The sequence below is a fragment of the Mobula hypostoma genome, chromosome 5, assembly GCF_963921235.1.
Source record: "Mobula hypostoma chromosome 5, sMobHyp1.1, whole genome shotgun sequence".
NCBI lineage: Eukaryota > Metazoa > Chordata > Chondrichthyes > Myliobatiformes > Myliobatidae > Mobula > Mobula hypostoma.
In genome coordinates this window covers 95,642,438-95,663,595 of record NC_086101.1, presented here as the reverse complement: position 1 = coordinate 95,663,595, position 21,158 = coordinate 95,642,438, and the positions used below count along the sequence as shown (strand labels likewise).

General features: G+C 41.9%; 1 protein-coding gene across 1 annotated transcript in view; it reads right to left on the bottom strand.

Annotated features, from left to right (window-relative positions):
- Window positions 1-21,158, bottom strand: part of LOC134346865 (contactin-associated protein-like 5) — a 1,591,243-nt gene that overhangs the window by 53,767 nt on the left and 1,516,318 nt on the right. Inside the window, exon 22 of the mRNA XM_063048670.1 lies at window positions 15,251-15,469. Coding sequence (XP_062904740.1) covers window positions 15,251-15,469 — 219 coding nt within the window. The remainder of the gene's footprint in view (window positions 1-15,250; window positions 15,470-21,158) is intronic.

Below are 21,158 nucleotides of genomic sequence, written 5' to 3'. Positions count from 1 at the left end.
CCAGTGCCTTTTTCCCTGGGTGGCAATGACAATGGGCATCCTTTTATGCTGAAAGGAGAAAAGTTAGAGATATTTTTCTTCACACAGAAAGTATGAAATACATCCAACCAGCTACCAGGGGATGGTGGTAGAAGCACAATGGAGATTCAGGAAACTCCTGGATAGGCACATGGATGAAATAAAAATAGGTTACGGACTATGTTGGAGTGAAGGGTTAGATTGACTTTGGAGTAGGTTAAACAGTTGGCACTACATCGTGGGCAAAAGGGCTCATACTGTTCAGTGCAGGGTTGTTGTAGCAACACCAGTCAAACACTCCTGTAGACCTCCTCGTCTCCATCTGAGATTGTACAAGCAACAGTGGTGTCATTGGAGAATTGCTTGATGACATTTGAGCTGTATTGAGCCACACAGACATAAGTGTAGAGAGGATAGAGCAGAAGGATAAGCATGCTTCCTTGAGATGCACCAGTGTTGATCGTCAGAGAGGAGACTTCATTTCCAATCTGCACTGACTGTGGTCCCACAATAACAAAGTCAAGGTTCCAGTTCCGGAGGGAGGTATTAAGGCCCAGGTTTTGAATCTTAGTTATCAGTACTGAGGGGATGATTGTGCTGAACATTTTTAAATTGAATGTCCTTTAATTGTATTATTGCACCTGGCTCAGCTACTTTCTATGACAGCTGTCTTTATAACTCCACCTCTGTGTGAAGAAATTGCTTCTTTTAAAACTTTACACTCTCATAGTAAACCAATGCATTCAAGTATTTAGTTCCAGGTCTTTGGGGAGTATTCACCCTGTCTATGCCCCACATGATTTTATATATTTCTTTAAGGTCAGCTGTGTCTCCTGCACTCCAAAAAATAAAGTCCCAGCCTGCCCCACCTCTCTGTGTAACTCAGGTGCTCAAGTCCTGACAAGCTTCTTTGCACTCTTTCCATCTTAGGGACATACAGTCATAGAAAACTACAGCACAGAAACAGGGCTTCAGCCTACCTAGTCCATGTTGAACCATTTAAACTGCCTAGTCCCAACAATCTGCCCCTGGACCACAGTCCTCCATACCCTTCCCGTTGTATCCAAACTTAATCACTAAAATCAAAATTGCACCCACCATTTGTGCTGGCAGCTCCTTCTGCACTCTCATCACCCTCTGTGTGAAGTAGTTTCCCTTCATGTTCCTCTTAAACATTGTACCTTTCACCCTTAACCCATGACCTCTAATTCTAGTCTCAATGTTATCTTTCCTAAAACAGAAAGACAAAAAACGACTTCCGGCGTCGAGTATGGAGTGAGTTGGTGCGTGTGAGTGTGGCTCCCGATTTTTATTGAAAATCTACCTGTTTATCTTTGCCGTATGCTCGAGATAACTGGATACTTACCATTGTGAACAACGCGGGACATAGCTGGACATTGAAATGGCAAGTAGAATGTACCTTCGAAGTAAAGCTGGGGAAAAAGATAGCGAAGCTTCGAGCAAGCAGACTGATGTTACAGTAATGGCGCCGTTGCACGCTGCTGGACCTGAAGCTGGTCCCGGACCTGCGCTGCCCGATGACTTGAAGAGGCTTCGTTTAGTACTTATTACTGACATGACGCAAACGGTGCATTCTGCCCTAGAAAGAGAACTTGAAGATGCTTTGTTGCCAGTGAATGCTACCATAGAACAAATTATGTCTTATTACGAGTCGCACGACGAATGCATTCGTGAGGTTGAAGATGGCCTGAATGATTACAGTGACCGACTGGTGAGCGCCGAAGCCGCCATTGCAGCGTTGCAGAGCGAAAACGCAGTTCTGAAGGGAAAGCTTGATGACCTCGAAAATCGGTCGCGGAGATCTAATTTGAGAGTGGTCGGCATTCCTGAAAATTTGGAAGGTTCGGACTCTGTTAAATTTATGACCGAGTTTTTTGACGAAGTGCTGGGGGCAGATTTTTTCCCAAGTCCTCTCGTACATTCGCGTGCTCACCGAGTCGGACGTAAACCATCCGGTGCCTCTGGAGCCAAGCAAACGAGACCAAGAACGTTCCTGGTTTGCTTTCACTCCTTTCAAGATAAGCAATGCATCATCAATAGACGGAAGCAGGAGCTGTATTTCCGCGGACACCGCGTGCTTTTTAATGAATATTTTAGTGCGGAGCTGGGTAAAAAACGGGCAGCTTTCAAGGAGGTGAAATCCCTGCTTTACGGGAAAGGGGTCAGGTTTGGCCTCTTGTATCCCGCCCAGCTCCGGATCATGCATGAAGGTAAAAAGCATTATTTCGATACACCAGAGGCGGCCAAAGAGTTTTACCATTCGCGCTGGGGAGAAGAAGAACGAGAAGAACAATGACTTTTTTTTAGGTTATTCATGTAGCATGGAAGGGGCCTCATGCCGAGGCAAACTGTTAATTTTCACAATTCACTTCTTTGTTCATTTTTTCCAGTTTAATTTGTGGAACGCGATCGGGTCGAACTGCTATGCTGCCGAAACTGATTAACAAAAACTTTCAACCAGCAAAATGTAAATATTTGGGATTTATATCTCGGGTGTTTAAGTTGCCCAGTGTGTTTTTTTTTGTTTTTAATGCTTAGCTTGACCTGTGTCATCTTTAGCCTATATGTTATATTAAAGGTAGTATAAGTGATAGGATAAATTTTAGGGAGGGGAGCCACCCTAGATTAGATTGAAAGTTGGGTTGTATGGGGAACACCTTGGAAGTTTTTTGTTGGGTACTGCCTGCGATCATCCTCAGTTGGGGAGGTAGATCTAGGCTTCGGGGGTTAATTGGGTTTTTTTGTTTGTGTAAAGGGGTGGGGGGAGTGTTTTGGGGGATTACCATGGCAGTTTATTCTTTTGTGTGTTACGGATTGATCAGACTTTCTTTTTATTGTGCGTTATTGTGTGCAACTTATGCCCTCACACTGTTTTGGATTGTAGGCCCTGTGTGTCTTTTGATATGGTTAACATGAGTGCAGCTGATGGAGGCCACCCTGTGAGGTTTATTTCTTGGAATGTAAAGGGGCTTAATGGTCTGGTTAAAAGAGCTAAAGTTTTCTCACATCTGAAACAATTAAAAGCTGATGTACTATTTCTACAAGAGACACATTTAAGAGTGGAGGACCATAATAGACTTCGTAAAGCATGGATTATTCAGGTTTTTCATTCCAGATTTAATAGTAGGTCCAGGGGGGTGGCAATATTAATCACCAAAAGAATGCAGTTCACACCATCAGATGTAATCAGTGACCCTAATGGTCGCTTTATTATAGTCTCTGGCTCTCTCTTTCAGATACCTGTTATTTTGGTAAATGTTTATGCTCCTAATTGGGACGATGTCCAATTTGCAAATAGGGTTTTGTCATTAATACCTAACCTGAATACACATAAGCTAATCTTTTCCGGAGATTTGAACTGTGCTATTGACCCACTGCTTGATAGGTCTTGCCCTAGGGGAACATTTTCTGGTATGGCAAAGGCCTTCTCGATGTTTATGCAACAAAATGGTTATATGGATCCTTGGAGATTTTTGAATCCATCAGTTAGGCAATTCTCTTTCTTCTCTCATGTTCACCACTCCTATTCCAGGCTAGACTATTTCTTTATAGATAATTCCTTGATACCTATGATTAGACAAATCGAATACACTGCTATAGTTATATCTGATCACTTGCCCGTGAAACTGGACCAATGTTTTCCCTTAAACGTTAGAGAACGGCCTCTGTGGAGACTTAACCCCCTTTTGCTTTCTAATGAGAAATTTTGTAGTTATATATCGGCTAACATTGACACATTCTTCAAGACTAACAAAACTGAGTCGGTATCGTACTCTTTACTTTGGGAAACTTTAAAAGCTTACTTGAGGGGTCAAATAATATCTTATACTTCACATGCCAATAAAGAGCGTAGGAAGGAAATGCAAGTGTTATTGAAATCTATTTGGGACCTGGATAGAAAATACTCTGAGGCACCCACTGCGGAATTATATAAAAGCCGGGTTGATTTGCAAGCGAAGTTTAATCTTCTATCTACAAACCTATCAGAACAATTAATTCTTAAGACACGTGGCCTCTATTATGAATATGGTGACAAGACGAGCCGGCTTATGGCTCATCAGTTGAAACGTCAGGCTGCATCACGACTTATTCCTCAGGTAAGAGACATGCACCAGAACTTGACAAGCAATCCAAAAGAGATTAATAACATCTTTGCAACTTTTTATTCCTCTCTGTATGCCTCAGAGTTCCCCTCAGATAAAACAAATATGGATCGTTTTTTAGATAATTTGGAAATACCAACTCTTGAACCAGAGGAAGTGGAGAACCTAGATCGGGCTCTTGGGCAGGAAGAGATTAATAATGCCATTATGGCTATGCAGAGTGGTAAGTCCCCAGGTCCTGATGGTTATCCAATAGAATTTTATAAGAAATTTAAGGATAAGCTCACACCGGTCCTTATAGAAGTGTTTCAGGAATCTTTGGAGAATGGCTCCTTACCCCCTTTTCTTTCACAGGCAGCTATTTCACTACTTCTTAAAAAGGACAAGGACCCGACTCAATGTGGATCATATCGCCCCATTTCACTTTTGAATGTAGATGTGAAAATTTTGGCTAAAGTGCTTGCATGTTGTTTAGAACATCCCCTTCCCAAGATAATTTCAGATGATCAAACAGGTTTTATTAAAAATCGCTATTCTTTTTTTAATATCCGTCGACTGGCTGATGTGGTTTATTCACTGAGTGATTCTCCAAGTCCAGAGGTTGTTATCGCCTTGGACGCGGAGAAGGCATTTGATAGAGTGGAATGGGTATATTTATTTAGTGTTTTGGAGAAATTTGGATTTGGCAGAATATTTATAGCTTGGGTTAAGCTATTATACCACTCGCCTTCAGCGTGTATACAGACAAATTATTTTCGATCTGGCTATTTCCCATTAAAACGTGGCACTCGCCAAGGCTGCCCACTGTCCCCTCTTCTTTTTGCAATTGCAATTGAGCCTCTTTCTATTGCAATTAAGTCAACTACATTATTTCAAGGTGTTATAAGAGGGGACATGGAACACCGTGTTTCCCTATATGCTGATGACCTCTTACTTTATGTTAACGACCCTATAGGTAGTAGTCCTGCTATTGTGTCATTATTAGGTCAATTTGGAGCCTTCTCTGGCTATAAGCTGAACTTTCAAAAAAGCAAATGCTTTCCCATTAATAACTTGGCCCTACAGATCCGACAGGAATCCTTGCCCTTTCCTTTATCTCAAGATGGTTTTGTATACCTAGGAATACATATTACTCGCTCTTTTACATCTCTGTTTGAAGCTAACTACAGGCCTCAGGTTAGCCAAATGAAGGCTGATTTCGAGAGATGGCGCAGTTTACCCCTTACTATGGCTGGGAGAATTCAGTCAGTGAAAATGACTATATTTCCTAGATTTCTCTTTGTTTCAGTGTTTGCCAGTTTTCTTATCTAAGTTATTTTTTAAATCAGTTGATCAAGCTATAACCTCCTTTATTTGGGAAAATAAGGTCCCAAGGGTTAATAAGCGCATTCTTCAAAGAGGTCGTGACATAGGTGGAATGGGTCTTCCCAGCTTTATTCATTATTACTGGGCATCGAACATTCAAAAAGTATTATTTTGGCTTCACCGGCCAGATATAATCTGGTGCCTGCTTGAGTCACGGTCTTGCCACTCCTCGTCTCTCCCAGCTTTGGTGTATTCTTCCTTACCATTGAAATCCTCTCAATTCACATCTAACCCGGTCGTGCTCTCTACCCTCAAAATTTTTAATCAATTTCGCTGCCACTATAAGTTCCTATCAGCTTCAGTTTTGGGCCCCATTCATAAAAACCGTTTATTTCCTCCCTCCACATTCGATTCAGCTTTTAGACAATGGGGTTTGAACGGTCTTATGCGCATTAAGGATTTGTATACTGATAACATATTTGATAGTTTTGATAACCTGCGCGGTAAGTATGGCCTTCTGCATAATCATTTTTTTAAATACCTGCAGATTCGCCACTTTGTCAAGGAAAAATTTCCCTCTTTTCCTGTTCTACCACCTGCTATGTTATGGGAAAAATTCACTCTTAGCTTTAACAATAAGGGGCTGATTTCTGAACTATACTCTCAGCTGATGTCTTTGGGAGTTCAAGATCTAAACAAAACTAAGAGTAGGTGGGAGGACGACCTCGGTATGGACCTTGCGGAAGAATATTGGGCAAAAGTATTGAATAGGGTTCATTTCTCATCATCATGTGCTAGACTGGGGCTCATACAATTCAAAGTTTTACACAGGGTACATTTAAGTAAAGCCAGACTGGCAGACATATACCCTGGGACAGACGCTGGCTGTGACAGGTGTTCCTTCTCTCCGGCTGGTTTAATACATGCATTTTGGTCATGCCCTCGGCTTGATGACTATTGGGCACTGGTTTTTAAAATTATCAGTGAGGTTTTGGGGGTGACACTGAGACCTTGCCCACTTATAGCTGTATTTGGTGTGGCAGATGATGATTTGGGTTTAAATGCAAGCCAGTCGGATATCATTGCATTTACATCGCTATTGGCCCGTAGGAGAATTTTGCTGGTTTGGAAATCTGCCACTCCCCCAACTGCTGCTGCTTGGTTAGAAGATGTAATGTTTTTTCTGAAATTAGAAAAGATTAAATTCACTTTGAGGGGGTCTGTGAAAAAGTTCTATTCAAAATGGGGACCTTTCTTATCATATTTTGGGAGTCTTAAGGAATTACCTACTAGTTGAGGGCATTTGATTGTACTTAGGAAGTTGCCTCCCATTTAACACACTTATAATTTACCTCACAGGGTGGTTGATGAATTGTAAATATGAGTGTATTTTGGATCATCTGACATGTTGCAGATGTGTATGAGCTGTCGTATTGAAGTAGTGTGGGGGTACGGTTGTGAAATGTCCATACTTGTATTTGTGAATTGTTGTGTTGTAGATATATTAGCTGCCATGATATGTTCGGGGAGGGTGGATGGGGGGAGGTTTGTTTTGGGGGTATGATACTAAAGCAAAATGGAGGAAAATGTAATCCATTATATATTCTGTATTGTGTCATTCCTTCAATAAAAATAAATATAAAAGAAAAAAAAAGACACAAAAAACTATGGATGGTTCTGCAAGTGCTGCCTTACCGACATCTTGTACAAAGTTACTGTCCTTGGATAAAGGCAAATAATAAACTTGGTAACAGAGATAGGGTGCAAGGAGAAAGAGGGATACACAGAGGTTTTAGGGAGGGAATTATAGGGTTTAGGGATTAAACTGTTGAAGGGATACAATCATCAGTGGTGGAGGGAAGGAAATAAATAACAATAGGCCATCTTATTTTACATTGCAAATTTAAATGATAATTCATCCATATGTGTCAACAACCTGACTTTAGTATCTCATCCAGGGCACAGAATGCCAAATAATGAAAGCCAATGTATTTTTTCATAAGCTTCTATTCAATAACACATATTAGATGAGAGATCTTTTATAAATATATATATCTCAGATAGGGGTGGTGACATAGAATTGCTTGTGATAGATTATAAGACACAAAAACAATTTGAAAAGAAAAGTAAGTTGCTGTTAATTTAATCTTACTGTCCAGTGACAATCATTGGAAATAATTTGAAAGCATTAAATCGACTTCTTATGTCAGTTCACAAAGGCTGAATGCAAAAGTCATATTAATTTGTTTGGGATTTTCTTTTCCAGGGTGCTTCATGTGCAATCTGTAGAGCAATCTGTTTACTACCTACAAAGTAGACTACAAACACAAATCCAGGATACTCCAACAGCACTGCTCAAGCATCTCAACCTCCGTCATCATGAAGGGCAAAGGCACCGGCTATCATGTTAATGTGTCTTTGTAGGGGAAAGAATAGCGAAGGGTAATATCTAATCAATAGTGACATGGATTGTGCTAATGTGGTAACAGGGAAGCATACACGAAGGTAGCGATATGGAGTGCAGCAGCAACACCATCCAAATTTCAGAAACTTCACTAATTATGTTATGTGCACCCATTGCTGCAATAGGAAATTGAATTTGCTGCTAGATCTGTGGCTAATCATTTGGTTCTATAATTAGGACTTAGTCTATTACTTAATTAATTCTTTCTGTAGCCACTACTTTGTTATAAAAGTGCAGTTTACTGATAACTGAGAAAGTAAAAGCTGTACCAAATTCATGCTCAGGTAGATCAGCTTTAACTGGTTCTCCTGGTGTTTACCAGTTTTTAATAAATCATACATTATTAAAACTAAGCTTAATTGTAAATAATTAATACAATAATTCATGACTTCAATAACTTTCTCATCTCTCTTCTTATTTGGAGATGTAATCATGAAGTGTTGAGAGACTCCATTCAGACCATCAGGCGCACAGTGAAGCAATCCAATTAAAACCACTCCCCCTTCTACCTCACAGCCAATCAACTATGTCCTTTTGGAAGTTACCACTGAATTTGCATCAATCACTCAATATCACAGCAATACCTTACATGTGCATATCCTACAACATATAAAAGACAACAGCAAACTGTTCAGCAGTAAAGGGCATGGGCTGTGGTCTAACATCAGCGAAAGATGTGTGTGTGTGACCAAGACAAAGAAGCAGACAGGGAAAATAATTGCAGACACTACCTACTCTATAAACTGTCTTTTTCAAAAAACACACTCTGGAAAGTGCTATAGGGCTATTAAAACAAAAGCTTCATACCATCTTAAAAATTTCTTCCCGTTAGTTAATCTGATCAAGCATTCTTCCATATCTATCCTTTAACGTCTGACTTTATTAGCTTTCTTTATTTATACATAATCCTTCATGCCTCATAATTGTTGAATTCTGTTTTATGGTGCATGTCTAGCCCTGACCAACACAGCACAGCAAATTCTGACTGCATGTAAATGTATATGGGGAATAAAATTGATCCTTGATCCTTGATGAACTCCAAGGGGGTGGTACGGTACCATTGCTGTTAGCTCAAAGCTTTACAGTGTCAGTGATCAGTGAGTGGTGTTCAATCCACACCACTGTCTATAAGGAGTTTGTGTGTTCACCTGCGACCCACGTGGCTATTCTCCAGGTGCCCTGGTTTCCTTCCACATTCCAAAGATCTATAGGTTAGGGTTAATAAGTTGTGGGCATGCTGTGCTGGCATTGGAATTGTGGCGAAACTTGTAGACTGCCGCAGCACACTTTCAGATTGTGTTGGTCACTGACAGAAAAACAATGGATTTCACAGTATGTTTTGATGTATATGTGACAAATCTTATCCTCTTATCTCATCTCCAGTAATTCCAATCCACTTCATCACCTCCCTTGGCCTCTTATGCTCCCTTGATCAATTCATCATGAATTACTGCTGTAATGTTGACAGTCTTGATTTATCTGCTACCCTCTCCTGCCTGTTCATGAATGTCCAATATCATTCACTGAAAAGGGTAGAAGGAAGATTGAGGGAGGACATCAATGCACTGAAGTTTCCACAGTGTTGCACCCTCGCTGTGAGTCTCCTGCCTGACAGCGTTCATATACTGGCTGCAGGCAAATGTATTTAGAATCATTAAAATTAACTTGCAATTTTATACTTGAGCCAAAAGCACAAATCTACTAACAAAATCAGACATCAGTGTCCCCAAAGCAATGGTTTGCTGGAATTGCCTTGCTCAGCTGTCCTGCCTGCCTGATTTAGATGTGCTAATGGTGTTAGGTTATCGCACACTGCCATCTGCCAGCAGAATGAATACAGCAAGCACGTACTTCAGTGCTGGCAAAGCCCAGAGCTAATCATTCAGCTTATGTATCGGGAACGAGTGATTATTAAGGCAAGTGATTTGCCAAGGGAGTAATGCAAAACATTCTGGGCTATTACCAGGGGAAATCAGGAAATTGCAAGTCTGACAGTTCACCTGCACAACACAAACCGCACTGTAGGTGAGAGGAATGGAAAAGGGAGGTGCTTTAACTTCACTGGCTGGGCTTGAACTTGAAGGTTCTGAACTTTGGGACATAAACTTAGTGAATGCATTATTAGATACACCTGCTCGTTAATGCAAATATCTAATCAATCATTGGTAGCAACTCATTGCGTAAAAGGATGCTGACATGGTTAAGAAGTTCAGTTGTTGTTCAGTCAAAACATCAGAATGGGGAAGGAATTTGATTGAAGTGACTTTGTTGGTGCTCGAGTGGTTTGAGTATCTCAGAAACTGCTGATCTCCTGGGATTTTCATGCAAACAGTCTCCAGAGTTTACAGAGAATGGTGTGAAAAGCAAAGAAAAACATCCAGTGAGCTGTAGTTCTGTGGGTGAAAAAGCCTTGTTAATGAGAGAAGTCAGAGGAGAATGGCCAGACTAGTTCAAGCTGACAGGAAGGTGACAGTAACTCAAATAACCACGTTACCGCAGTGGTATACAGAACAGCATCTCTGATCACGTTGAACCTGGAAGTGGGTGGGCCACAGAAGCACAAGACCATGGACATACACTCAATGGCCACTTTATTAGATACAGAAGCTTCTTAATTAAGTGGCCACTGAGTGTATATATATCGAGTTACAAGGTGCAGAAACAGACCCTTCAGCCCAACTTCTCCATACTGACCAAGATGTCTGAGTCGGCAAGTCCCACTTGCCAGAACTTGGTCCTTATCCTTCAAAGGTTGATTGGATACCCAGAGGTCAAAGCCTAAGGACTGGAGGACTGCCTTGGAGTTCAATGACTACACGTGTGTGCGTGTGGGTGGGTGGGTGGGCGGGAGGGAAGAAAACAGCTTGCTTTAATGTTATTGGTCTGTTGCTCATGCCCTGTGTTGTTCTGCTGAGCATCATGGAACGTGTGGTGACACTTGTAGGTTGTCCCAGGTCATCCTTGGGGATGTTGGTTACTGATGCAAATGTTGCCTTTCACTGTATGTTTCCGTTCACAGGTGGCAGCAACCATATCTGTGTCCAGGAGAGCAGAATGAGCTGCCTCAATGACAGTCACACATATCTAATGTAATGAACTGTTTCCAGAGACTGGTTACGGATAGAATTAACACCTGCCTGAGCTGAGCAAAGACCTTGTCCCACTGCAAATCGCCCGGTGTCATAGCAGTTCTACAGTGGATGTAGTCTCTCTTGTTTTCCATTTTGATTTGGAGTATCTAGACAGGCTGTTGTATATTGATTACAGCTCAATGTTCAATGGCATCATCCTGTCAGAAATAATCAGCAGGCTAATGAATTGGGAGATAACAGTCAGTACGGATCTTGAATATCATCGGCTCTTTGCTGCTCATCAACATAGCTGCTCCTCAAGGATGCTTAGACCACTACTTTACCCTCACTGTACTTACCTATCACTGAGAGCTTTGAAATATTGACCTACACCACCAGGTTCAGGAACAGTTATTACCCCTCAACCATCAGGCTCTTGAACCAGCGGGGATAACTTCACTCACAATATCACTGAACTGTTCCCATAACCAATGGACTCACTTTCAAGCACTCTTCATCTTATATATTATCAATATTAACTTATTTATTTATTTATTTTTCTGTATTTGCATAATTTGTTGTCTTTTTTTCTTTGTCCATCTGGCTGTGTGTGGTTTTTCATTGATTCTATTGTTTTTTTTGTATTTATTGTCAATGCCCACAAGAAAATAAATTGCAGGTTTGTACAGTATATGGTGACATCAATCCGAGGAGTGGTAGTGGGTACAAGCTCCCACTACCTAAAAGTGCTCCTCACGAAATGCGCCTCAAATAGCCTCTGACAACCAAGTCCAACTCCTGGCCTTCTCGTGTGGCTTAGCCTCTAAGCCCGGCGGAACTGTTTCTACTGACAGGAGAAGGGGTGAAGGCGGGTCCTGGTGCCTTAAAAGCAGTGCTTTGGGTAGATGGAGCTTGTCGGCCTGGGAAGGCAATCCATCTAAGAGAGGAAACTCTGATTTCAAACCTCCGCTGCCTTGCGGCCATACCCACTCATGGGAAAGGCTTCGGGAGTAAACCCTGAGGACAAGTCCGGAGCTGGAGTCCCGAAGGCAGTCCGACGTTGCCTTCAACCTCGTTCTGGCAACTCCTGCGACGTCACTGGTACCAAGCTGTATCGGCCCTTGACCTTCCCTTGGACAACATCAGTGTTGTGGAGAGGGGAGACTTGCTGCATGGGCAACTGCTGAACTTCCAAACAACCTTGCCCAGGCTTGCGCCCTGGAGAGTGAAGACTTTCCAGGTGCAGATCCATGGTCCCGTGAGACTAACAGATGCCACTAATAGATACCTGATAATAATTTTACTTTGAACTTCTGAACGTTGAGCATTTAGTTGACTGAAATAACTATTCCCTCACCATATCTGCTGCCTAACCAGATACTGCTGCTGAGCTCAGTACCTCAAGCTTTTATGGAGGGAAATAAATAGTCGACATTTTGGGCTGAGATCCTTTATCAGGACTGGAAAGGAAGGGGACAGAAGCCAGATTAAGAAGGTGAGACAAGGGGGAGAAGTAGAAGGATAATAACAAGCATGACACACTAGCAGGGATAAGACCATAAGGCCATAAGACATAGGAACAGAATTAGGCCATCTGGCCCATCAAGTCTGCTCAGCAATTCAATCATGGCTGATCCTTTTTTCCTCTCCTCCTCAACCCCAATTTCCGGCCTTCCCCCGGTAACCATTGATGCTATCAATCTCTGCCTTAAATACACCCAATAACCTGGCCTCCACAGCTGCATGTGGCAACAAATTCCACAAATTCACCACCCTTTGGCTAAAGAAATTGCTCTGCGTCTCTGTTTTAAATGGACACCCCTCTTTCCTGAGGCTGTGCCCTCTTGTCCTACACTCTCCCACCATGGGAAACATCCTTTCCACATCTTCTCTGTCTAGGCCTTTCAACAACCAAAAGGTTTCAATGAGATCCCCCTCATCCCTCTAAACTGCAGCGAGTACAGACTCAGAGCCATCAAATATTCCTCATATGATATCCCTTTCACTCCTAAAATCATCCTTGTGAACCTCTTCTGGACCCTCTCCAATGCCAGTACATCTCTTCGAAGATGAGGAGCCCACAACTGTTCACAATACTCAAGGTGAGGCCTCACCAGTGCCTTATAAAGCCTCAGCATCACATCCTTGCTCTTGTATTCTAGACCTCTTGAAATAACTGCTAACATGGCATTTGCCTTCCTCACCATCGACTCAACCTCCAAGTTAACCTTTAGGGTTTTTCTGCACAAGGACTCCCAAGTCCCTTTGCATTTCAGATTTTTGGATTTTCTCCCTGCTTAGAAAACAGTCCACACATTTATTTCTATTACCAAAGTGCATGACCATGCATTTTCCAACATTGTATTTCATATTCTACTTTCTTACCCATTCTCCTGATCTGTCTAAGTCCTTCTGCATCCTACCTGTTTCCTCAACACTACTTGCCCCTCCACCAATCTTTGTATCATCCGCAAACTTAGCAACAAAGCCATCTACTCCATCATCTAAATCATTTTTATACAGCATTACAAGAGGCAGTCCCAATACTGACCCCTGCGGAACACCACTAGTCACTGGCAGCCAACCAGAAAAGGATCCTTTTATTCCCACTCACTGCCTCCTACCAATCAGACAATGCTCTATGTTAGTAACTTTCCTGTGATACCATGGGCTCTTAACTTGGTTAGCAGTCTCATGTGTGGCACCTTGATAAGTGCCAGGAGGGAAATCAGTAGAAGGAATGGAAAAAGAGAGAATGAGGGAGAAGGAGAAATCAGAGGAAGTTAGAGAAATTAATCTTCATGCCATCAGATTAGAGGCTACCCAGATGGAATATGAGGTGTTCCTCCTCTAGCCTGACTTTGGCCTCATCATGGCAGTAGAGGAGGCTATAGACAGACATGTCAGAATGGGAATGGGAAGTCTCATTGAATTGGGTAGTTACTGGTAGTTCCATAAAAACAGAAAATGCTGGAGATACAATCGATTCTGCAGATGCTGTATAACTTAAGTAACACGCACACAAAGCTGGTGGAAATACCAAAGCACTAAAGAAGATCAAAATCTAAAAGGAGGGGACAATGGACCAATGAATACAAGGAAGGAGGCGAGGAGAGGATCCGGAAGGAAAATGGGGAAATGGGATCTTTGGGATCTGACACAGATCTGGTGGGCCAAATGGCCTCCGGTGTTGTAAGTGGCCAGTCACAGTCCTAATACTTTTGAGATCTGAGTTACTCAAGACAGACATCATCTCCCTCTGGTTCCCCACTTCCTTCCTTCCTTTTCTTCCCTGGTCCACCGTCCTCTTAGGTTTCTTCTTCCCTCCCCCTCACCCACCTGACTTCCCCCTCATCTGGCCTCACAAATCATCTGCCAGCTTGTACTCCTTCCCCTCCTCCATCCACCTTGTTATCCTGGCTCCTGCCCCCTTCCATTGAAAACGCTGACTATTTATTCCCCTCCTGATTTGCTGAGTTTCTGAGTACACTGAGTGTTACTCAAGAGTTTCAGCATCTGTAAAATCTCTTGTTATCTGATTCTTCTTATTCAGCCCTTTACCTCTTCCACCTATCACCTCCCTGCTTCTAACTTCATTCCCCATCTTCCCCACACACCTACATACCTTACCCAGTTGGTTCCATCTATCACCTGCCAGCTTGTACTCCTTCCCCACCCCGCACCTTTTTATTCTGACTTCTTTACCCCTTCCTTTCTGCCCTGTTGAAGGATTTTGGCCCAAAACATCGACTGTTAATTCCCCTCTGCAGTTGCTGCCTGACTTGTTGAGTTCCTCCAGTAGAAACATCTGCAGAATCTCTTGTGTCTAATATTTCAAGATAATCTGTCTCCAAGGATACAAATCAAGTTTGGATTCCTGTGTTGAGTCTGTTAATCAGTAAACATTTCAGAAGTTAGGTTTTAGCTAGAGGTTGGTGAAGTGGTTGGATAATTCACACCAACGCTAAAATAATCTCCACTGAAGAGGTTAAGGGAATGAACACGGCAATAAATATAGTGACACACACACAAAATACTGGAGGAACTTAGTAGAACTGCATGTAATACTCCAAATTTGGTCTCACCAACGTCTTGCACCACTTCAACATAACTCAATACTTCGACTTCTGTTACATGCACAAGCTGGTAAAACTGGAATTATTAAACAGTCTTTTGTCGTACTCATTATTGCCATGTGTTCTGTTTACCCTGTGAACTCCATTGCACCTTAATGCATGTGACAACAAACTAATCTGAATCCAAAGTACCTGTCAGTGGGTGCATTGTCGTGACTGTCCTCGAACCAGTCGATCCGGAAATACCGCACCGTGACTTGGACAGATGCCCTTTGACCTCGACGGGATCTGAACTGTGTAGCCGTAGGGCTGCCTTCAGTGGAGCCATCCCGTTAAACTGCACGGTAGAAAGGCAGCCAATAAATCCCCACATGTTGGCCTTCCGTAGTTCCTTGTCCATCCCGTTACCACCTGCAGTTCAAACAGAACAGCACAGGAATTAATTTCAGACCAGCCTATCCGCAGTAAACAGAATTACCCATAACAATCTTTGGAAGAGTAGCATTGTCCACAGTAATTAATTCTACGAATTGTCCACTTACATTATAAACCTGTAATTTATTTAGTGTTGAATAATCAATGATAATAAAATAACTAAACTAACTGGGCCCAGTGTACACGCATTCTTACGACTCAAACATACTTTATTTTCCTTGTGCACAAGGAGAGCAACATGAGCACTGTCACCACACTGTTCTGAAGAGAAAACTGCTATTTTTATACAGAATTAGCTTATGAGCTATGGATATTGACCACTTGCTAAATTGTATATATTTGAACTCAGGGTCAATCACCATTCACAATAGAGGTATTAAAAGTCATTCACAACTTCATGTTGACAACCAATGATATTTTGAAGTTAGTAAAACAGTTGTTCCTTAGTTGTTGGGTGTACTTCACATCCTTTCATTATTCCTATCTTGTCTTTCTCCTACACCCATACTGTGTAATAGGAAGCTATGTTCTTCTAGGTTGATTATGCACTGCCATGGTCATTCTCACCTATCTGTCTGCAATGGGCAAGTTTGGGTTCCGCGGTCTCACTTCAAAGGTCTCCCTTGTCGAGGTTTGACTACACACTGCTGCAGTCATTCTTGCCTGATGTTCTCTTTAACCTTTGCCTTACTACAGCTTCCACAGTTGCATCATCCAGAGCTTACAATTGCCATGTTGCTGTGTCTTTATAAGGCATTGGTCAGGCCTCACTTAGAGAATTGTGAGCAATTTTTGGCCCCCTATCTAAGAAAGGTTGTGCTTGCATTGGTGAGGGTCCAGAGAAGTTTCACTAGGATGGTCCCAGAAATTAAAGGGTTAACATGGTGTATTTGATGACTCTGGGCCTTGGAATGGCTGGAGTTTCGAATTATGAGGGAGATCGCATTGAAACCGACTGAATTTTGAAAGGCCTGGATAGAGTGGAGTCTAGGACCAAAGGATACAGCCTCTGATTATAAAGACGTTTCTTTAGAGCAAGAGGAACTTATTCAGCCAGAGGGTAGTGAATCTGTGGAATTCATTGCCACAAATGGCAGTGGAGCCAAGCATTGGGTATATTTAAAGTGAAGGTTGATAGGTTAATGATTAGTAAGGGAGCCAAAGGTTACGGGGGAGGAGTGGAGGCAGGAGAACAAAGTTGAAAGGAATAATAAATCAAGCATGATTGATGAGCAGAGTAGACTTGATGGGCCAATTGGCCTAATTCTGTTCCTATGTTTTATCATCTTACATTGTACATCGTGAACAAGCTTTTAAAGATTTGCTGATGTATTTTCAGCTCATATTTATATTATGTTCAGTTTTCTGAGGTAATGATTGAGAAGCAGGATGAGGAACCATTAAAGGGAATTTACTGACTAATGCTGCACAGGTAAGAAACCAGTGAGGTATGTTACTCACTTAGTTAACCAGTTGATTAAGAATGGAATGGTTACAGAGGCACAGAGTAATACAGTACAGAAACAGAGCATTCGTGCCAATCCGTTCACGTTGACAAAGATGCCCACCTAATTTAGTTCCATTTACTCATCTTGTGACAAAATCTCCCTAAACCTTTCCTATTCATGTATCTGTCTACCTGTCTTTTAAGTGTTGCTGTTGTACTTGCCTGAACAACTTCCTCTGATAGCGTGTTCCATATGTACACACCACAAAAAGCAGCACCTTGGATTTCTTTTAAATCTTTTCTCTCTCTCTCTCCTTAATCAAAGTTCTTAATTGGTAAGTGAGTTCATGATTAATTGGAGAAGGTAGATGAATGGACTGAATAAAGTCAGCCATGAATGAATAGCAGAGCAAACTCTAAGGACAGAATAGCCTAATTCTGTTCCTAGGTCTTATGGTCTAAACCTGTGCCTTCTAGTTTGTGATTTCCCATCTCTGGGAGAAGGATTGTATGTTCACCCTATCTATGCCCCTCGTGATGTTATACACATCTATAAGCTTACTCATCAGTCTACCTGCTCAAAGGAATAAAATCCTAACCTGCTCACCCCATTCCTAGAACTCAAGGCCAATGATTTCCATTAACATTCTCACAACTCTTCAATAACCATACCAAAGATTATAGCAGACCAACAAAAAATGAACTGTTATACTAAAACCAAACAGGGTAATGGTATCCTGAGAAGGATGTTCTGTCAAGAGAGAGACTGTGAGTAATAGCGCCATAGACTACAACAGCACATAAACAGGCTGTTTGGCCCATCTGATCTATTCTAATCTGATCAGCCTAGTACCATCTACCTGCACCAGGTGCATTTAGCTCCACACCCTTCCCATCCGCATATTGTACCTATCCAAACTTCTCTTAGAAGTTACAATTGAACCAGCATCTACCACTTCCACTGGCAGCTGGTTCCACACTTGAGCACCCCCTGAGTGAATAAGCTCTCTCACCTTTCACCTTCACCTTTCACCTGAAGCCTATGACCTCTGGTTCTAGTCTCACTCAGGCTGATGGGAAATTGCTTGTATGTATTCAGCCTATCTATACTCCACACAATTTTGTACACCTCCATAAGATTTCCACTCATTCCCCTGCATGCCAGGGCGTGAAATCTTAATCTATTTAACCTTTCTATGTCTCAGAGGAGGGCCGATAACATCATGAAGAATTCCACCCACCCTGCTCATGGACCGATTGCCCCAGTCCGATCAGGAAGGAGGTTTTGTGGCATCCACGCCAGGACCACCAGACTCAAAAACAGTTACTATCCCCAGCAGTAAGACTGATCAACACTTCCACCCACTACCTCCCCCACTACTTTATTATTTCCCATTGGCTTAGCATAAGCCTTATACAGACTCCAGCATCATTTTCGCAAACAGTAAATTTGCATGGATGTCCATTAGTGTTCATACAGGTAATAGTCTTATTTTCCATTAGAAGAAACATTCAAACCTTTATGTTTTTTGTGTTTACCTGAATCATATGCATCTATCCTAGACCCATTTATTTAATGGTAATGGCCTTTTTGTCATTATTCCCATGCATTGTAGAGTTATGTTGCTGTTAGTTTGTATTCCCAGTAATAGCTAACTCATTACGAGCCTATGGTTTGCTGTTGTGTGCTGGGGCAGCAGGCTGAGGGTAGCAGACACCAACAGAATCAACAAACTCATTCGTAAGGCCAGTGATGTTGTGGGGATGGAACTGGACTCTCTGATGGTGGTGTCTGAAAAGAGGATGCTGTGCAAGTTGCATGCCATCTTGGACAATGTCTCCCATCCACTACATAATGTACTGGTTGGGCACAGGAGTACATTCAGCCAGAGACTCATTCCTCCGAGATGCAACACAGAATGTTATAGGAAGTCATTCCTGCCTGTGGCCATCAAACTTTACAACTCCTCCCTTGGAGGGTCAGACACCCTGAGCCAATAGGCTGGTCCTGGACTTATTTCCTGGAATAATTTACATATTACTATTTAACTATTTATGGTTTTATTACTATTTATTATTTATGGTGCAACTGTAACAAAAAACAATTTCCCCCGGGATCAATAAAGTATGACTACTATGACTATGACTATTGAATCTTTCCAGGTAACTTATTTTATAGAGCTTTGCAGAATTATTGACAACCATTTTGGAAGTTATAGGATCTTATGAGGTCATCACAGGGTAAAAGCTGAGATGACTCCACCAGTGGAGAGTCTCGAACAAGAGGTCATAGGTACAAAACTTTTCACATTGGGTAATGAATCACTGGAATTCTTCAGACTAGAAGGTTGTGGTGACTAGATTGTTAGAAATATTGTAGGTGAGGTTGGGTTTTGAAATATTGCAGAATCGAGGGCTACAGGGAACTGGTACAGAAGAAGCAAAGTGATCAGCATAGATCAGCTGTGTGAATATTGAATCATGAGACAGGCCTGAGGAGCCAAATGGTCTACCCCTGCTCCTACTTCCTGTTTGATCTGGAGATCATGTTCTTCAGAAGTCAAGAATGAGGTGCAAATTTTGTGCCATTTTATTGGCGTTCATCATTACTAGAGGTCAAACAGGTTCAGTCTGCTCCAGAAGTAGAGAAGTAACAAATGAACTGTAATTATAACTAACTGTAAATGTAATTGGCTATAACAGGCTTTAACTAATTGGCTGTAACTACTGTAACTAACTGGCTATAACAAAGAAAGATGGGCACGTGTTTCCTTTTATCCTGCAAGCCTGTTTGGTCTGGTTTAGATAAGAAACCTCTTTAGCAAATACTGACTGAATCACACTTTAACTCTGCAGATAACAAAACTACAGAAATATAAAACCAAGTATACTAACGAGAAAGTACTAAGGAGAAAAGTAAAAGTGGCAGGCCGACAAATCCAGGGCAAGCATTAAAAAGGGCCACTTTTCAACATAATTGTATAAGGGCTAAGAGAGTTGTAAAAGAGCGCCTGAAGGCTTTATGTGTCAATGCAAGGAGCATTCGTAATAAGGTGGATGAATTGAAAGTGCAGATTGTTATTAATGATTATGATATAGTTGGGATCACAGAGACATGGCTCCAGGGTGACCAGGGATGGGAGCTCAACGTTCAGGGATATTCAATATTCAGGAGGGATAGACATGAAGGAAGGGGAGGTGGGGTGGCGTTGCTGGTTAAAGAAGAGATTAACGCAATAGAAAGGAAGGACATAAGCCGGGAAGATGTGGAATCGATATGGGTAGAGCTGCGTAACACTAAGGGGCAGAAGACGCTGGTGGGAGTTGTGTACAGGCCACCTAACAGTAGTAGTGAGGTCGGAGATGGTATTAAACAGGAAATTAGAAATGTGTGCAATAAAGGAACAGCAGTTATAAATGGGTGACTTCAATCTACATGTAGATTGGGTGAACCAAGTTGGTAAAGGTGCTGAGGAAGAGGATTTATTGGAATGTATGCGGGATGGTTTTTTGAACCAACATGTCGAGGAACCAACTAGAGAGCAGGCTATTCTGGACTGGGTTTTGAGCAATGAGGAAGGGTTAATTAGCAATCTTGTCGTGAGAGGCCCCTTGGGTAAGAGTGACCATAATATGGTGGAATTCTTCATTAAGATGGAGAGTGACATAGTTAATTCAGAAACAAAGGTTCTGAACTTAAAGAGGGGTAACTTTGAAGGTATGAGACATGAATTAGCTAAGATAGACTGGCAAATGACACTTAAAGGATTGACGGTGGATATGCAATGGCAAGCATTTAAAGGTTGCATGGATGAACTACAACAATTGTTCATCCCAGTTTGGCAAAAGAATAAATCAAGGAAGGTAGTGCACCCGTGGCTGACAAGAGAAATTAGGGATAGTATCAATTCCAAAGAAGAAGCATACAAATTAGCCAGAGAAAGTGGCTCACCTGAGGACTGGGAGAAATTCAGAGTTCAGCAGAGGAGGACAAAGGGCTTAATTAGGAAGGGGAAAAAAGATTATGAGAGAAAACTGGCAGGGAACATAAAAACGGACTGTAAAAGCTTTTATAGATATGTAAAAAGGAAAAGACTGGTAAAGGCAAATGTAGGTCCCTTGCAGACAGAAACAGGTGAATTGATTATGGGGAGCAAGGACATGGCAGACCAATTGAATAATTACTTTGGTCTGTCTTCACTAAGGAGGACATAAATA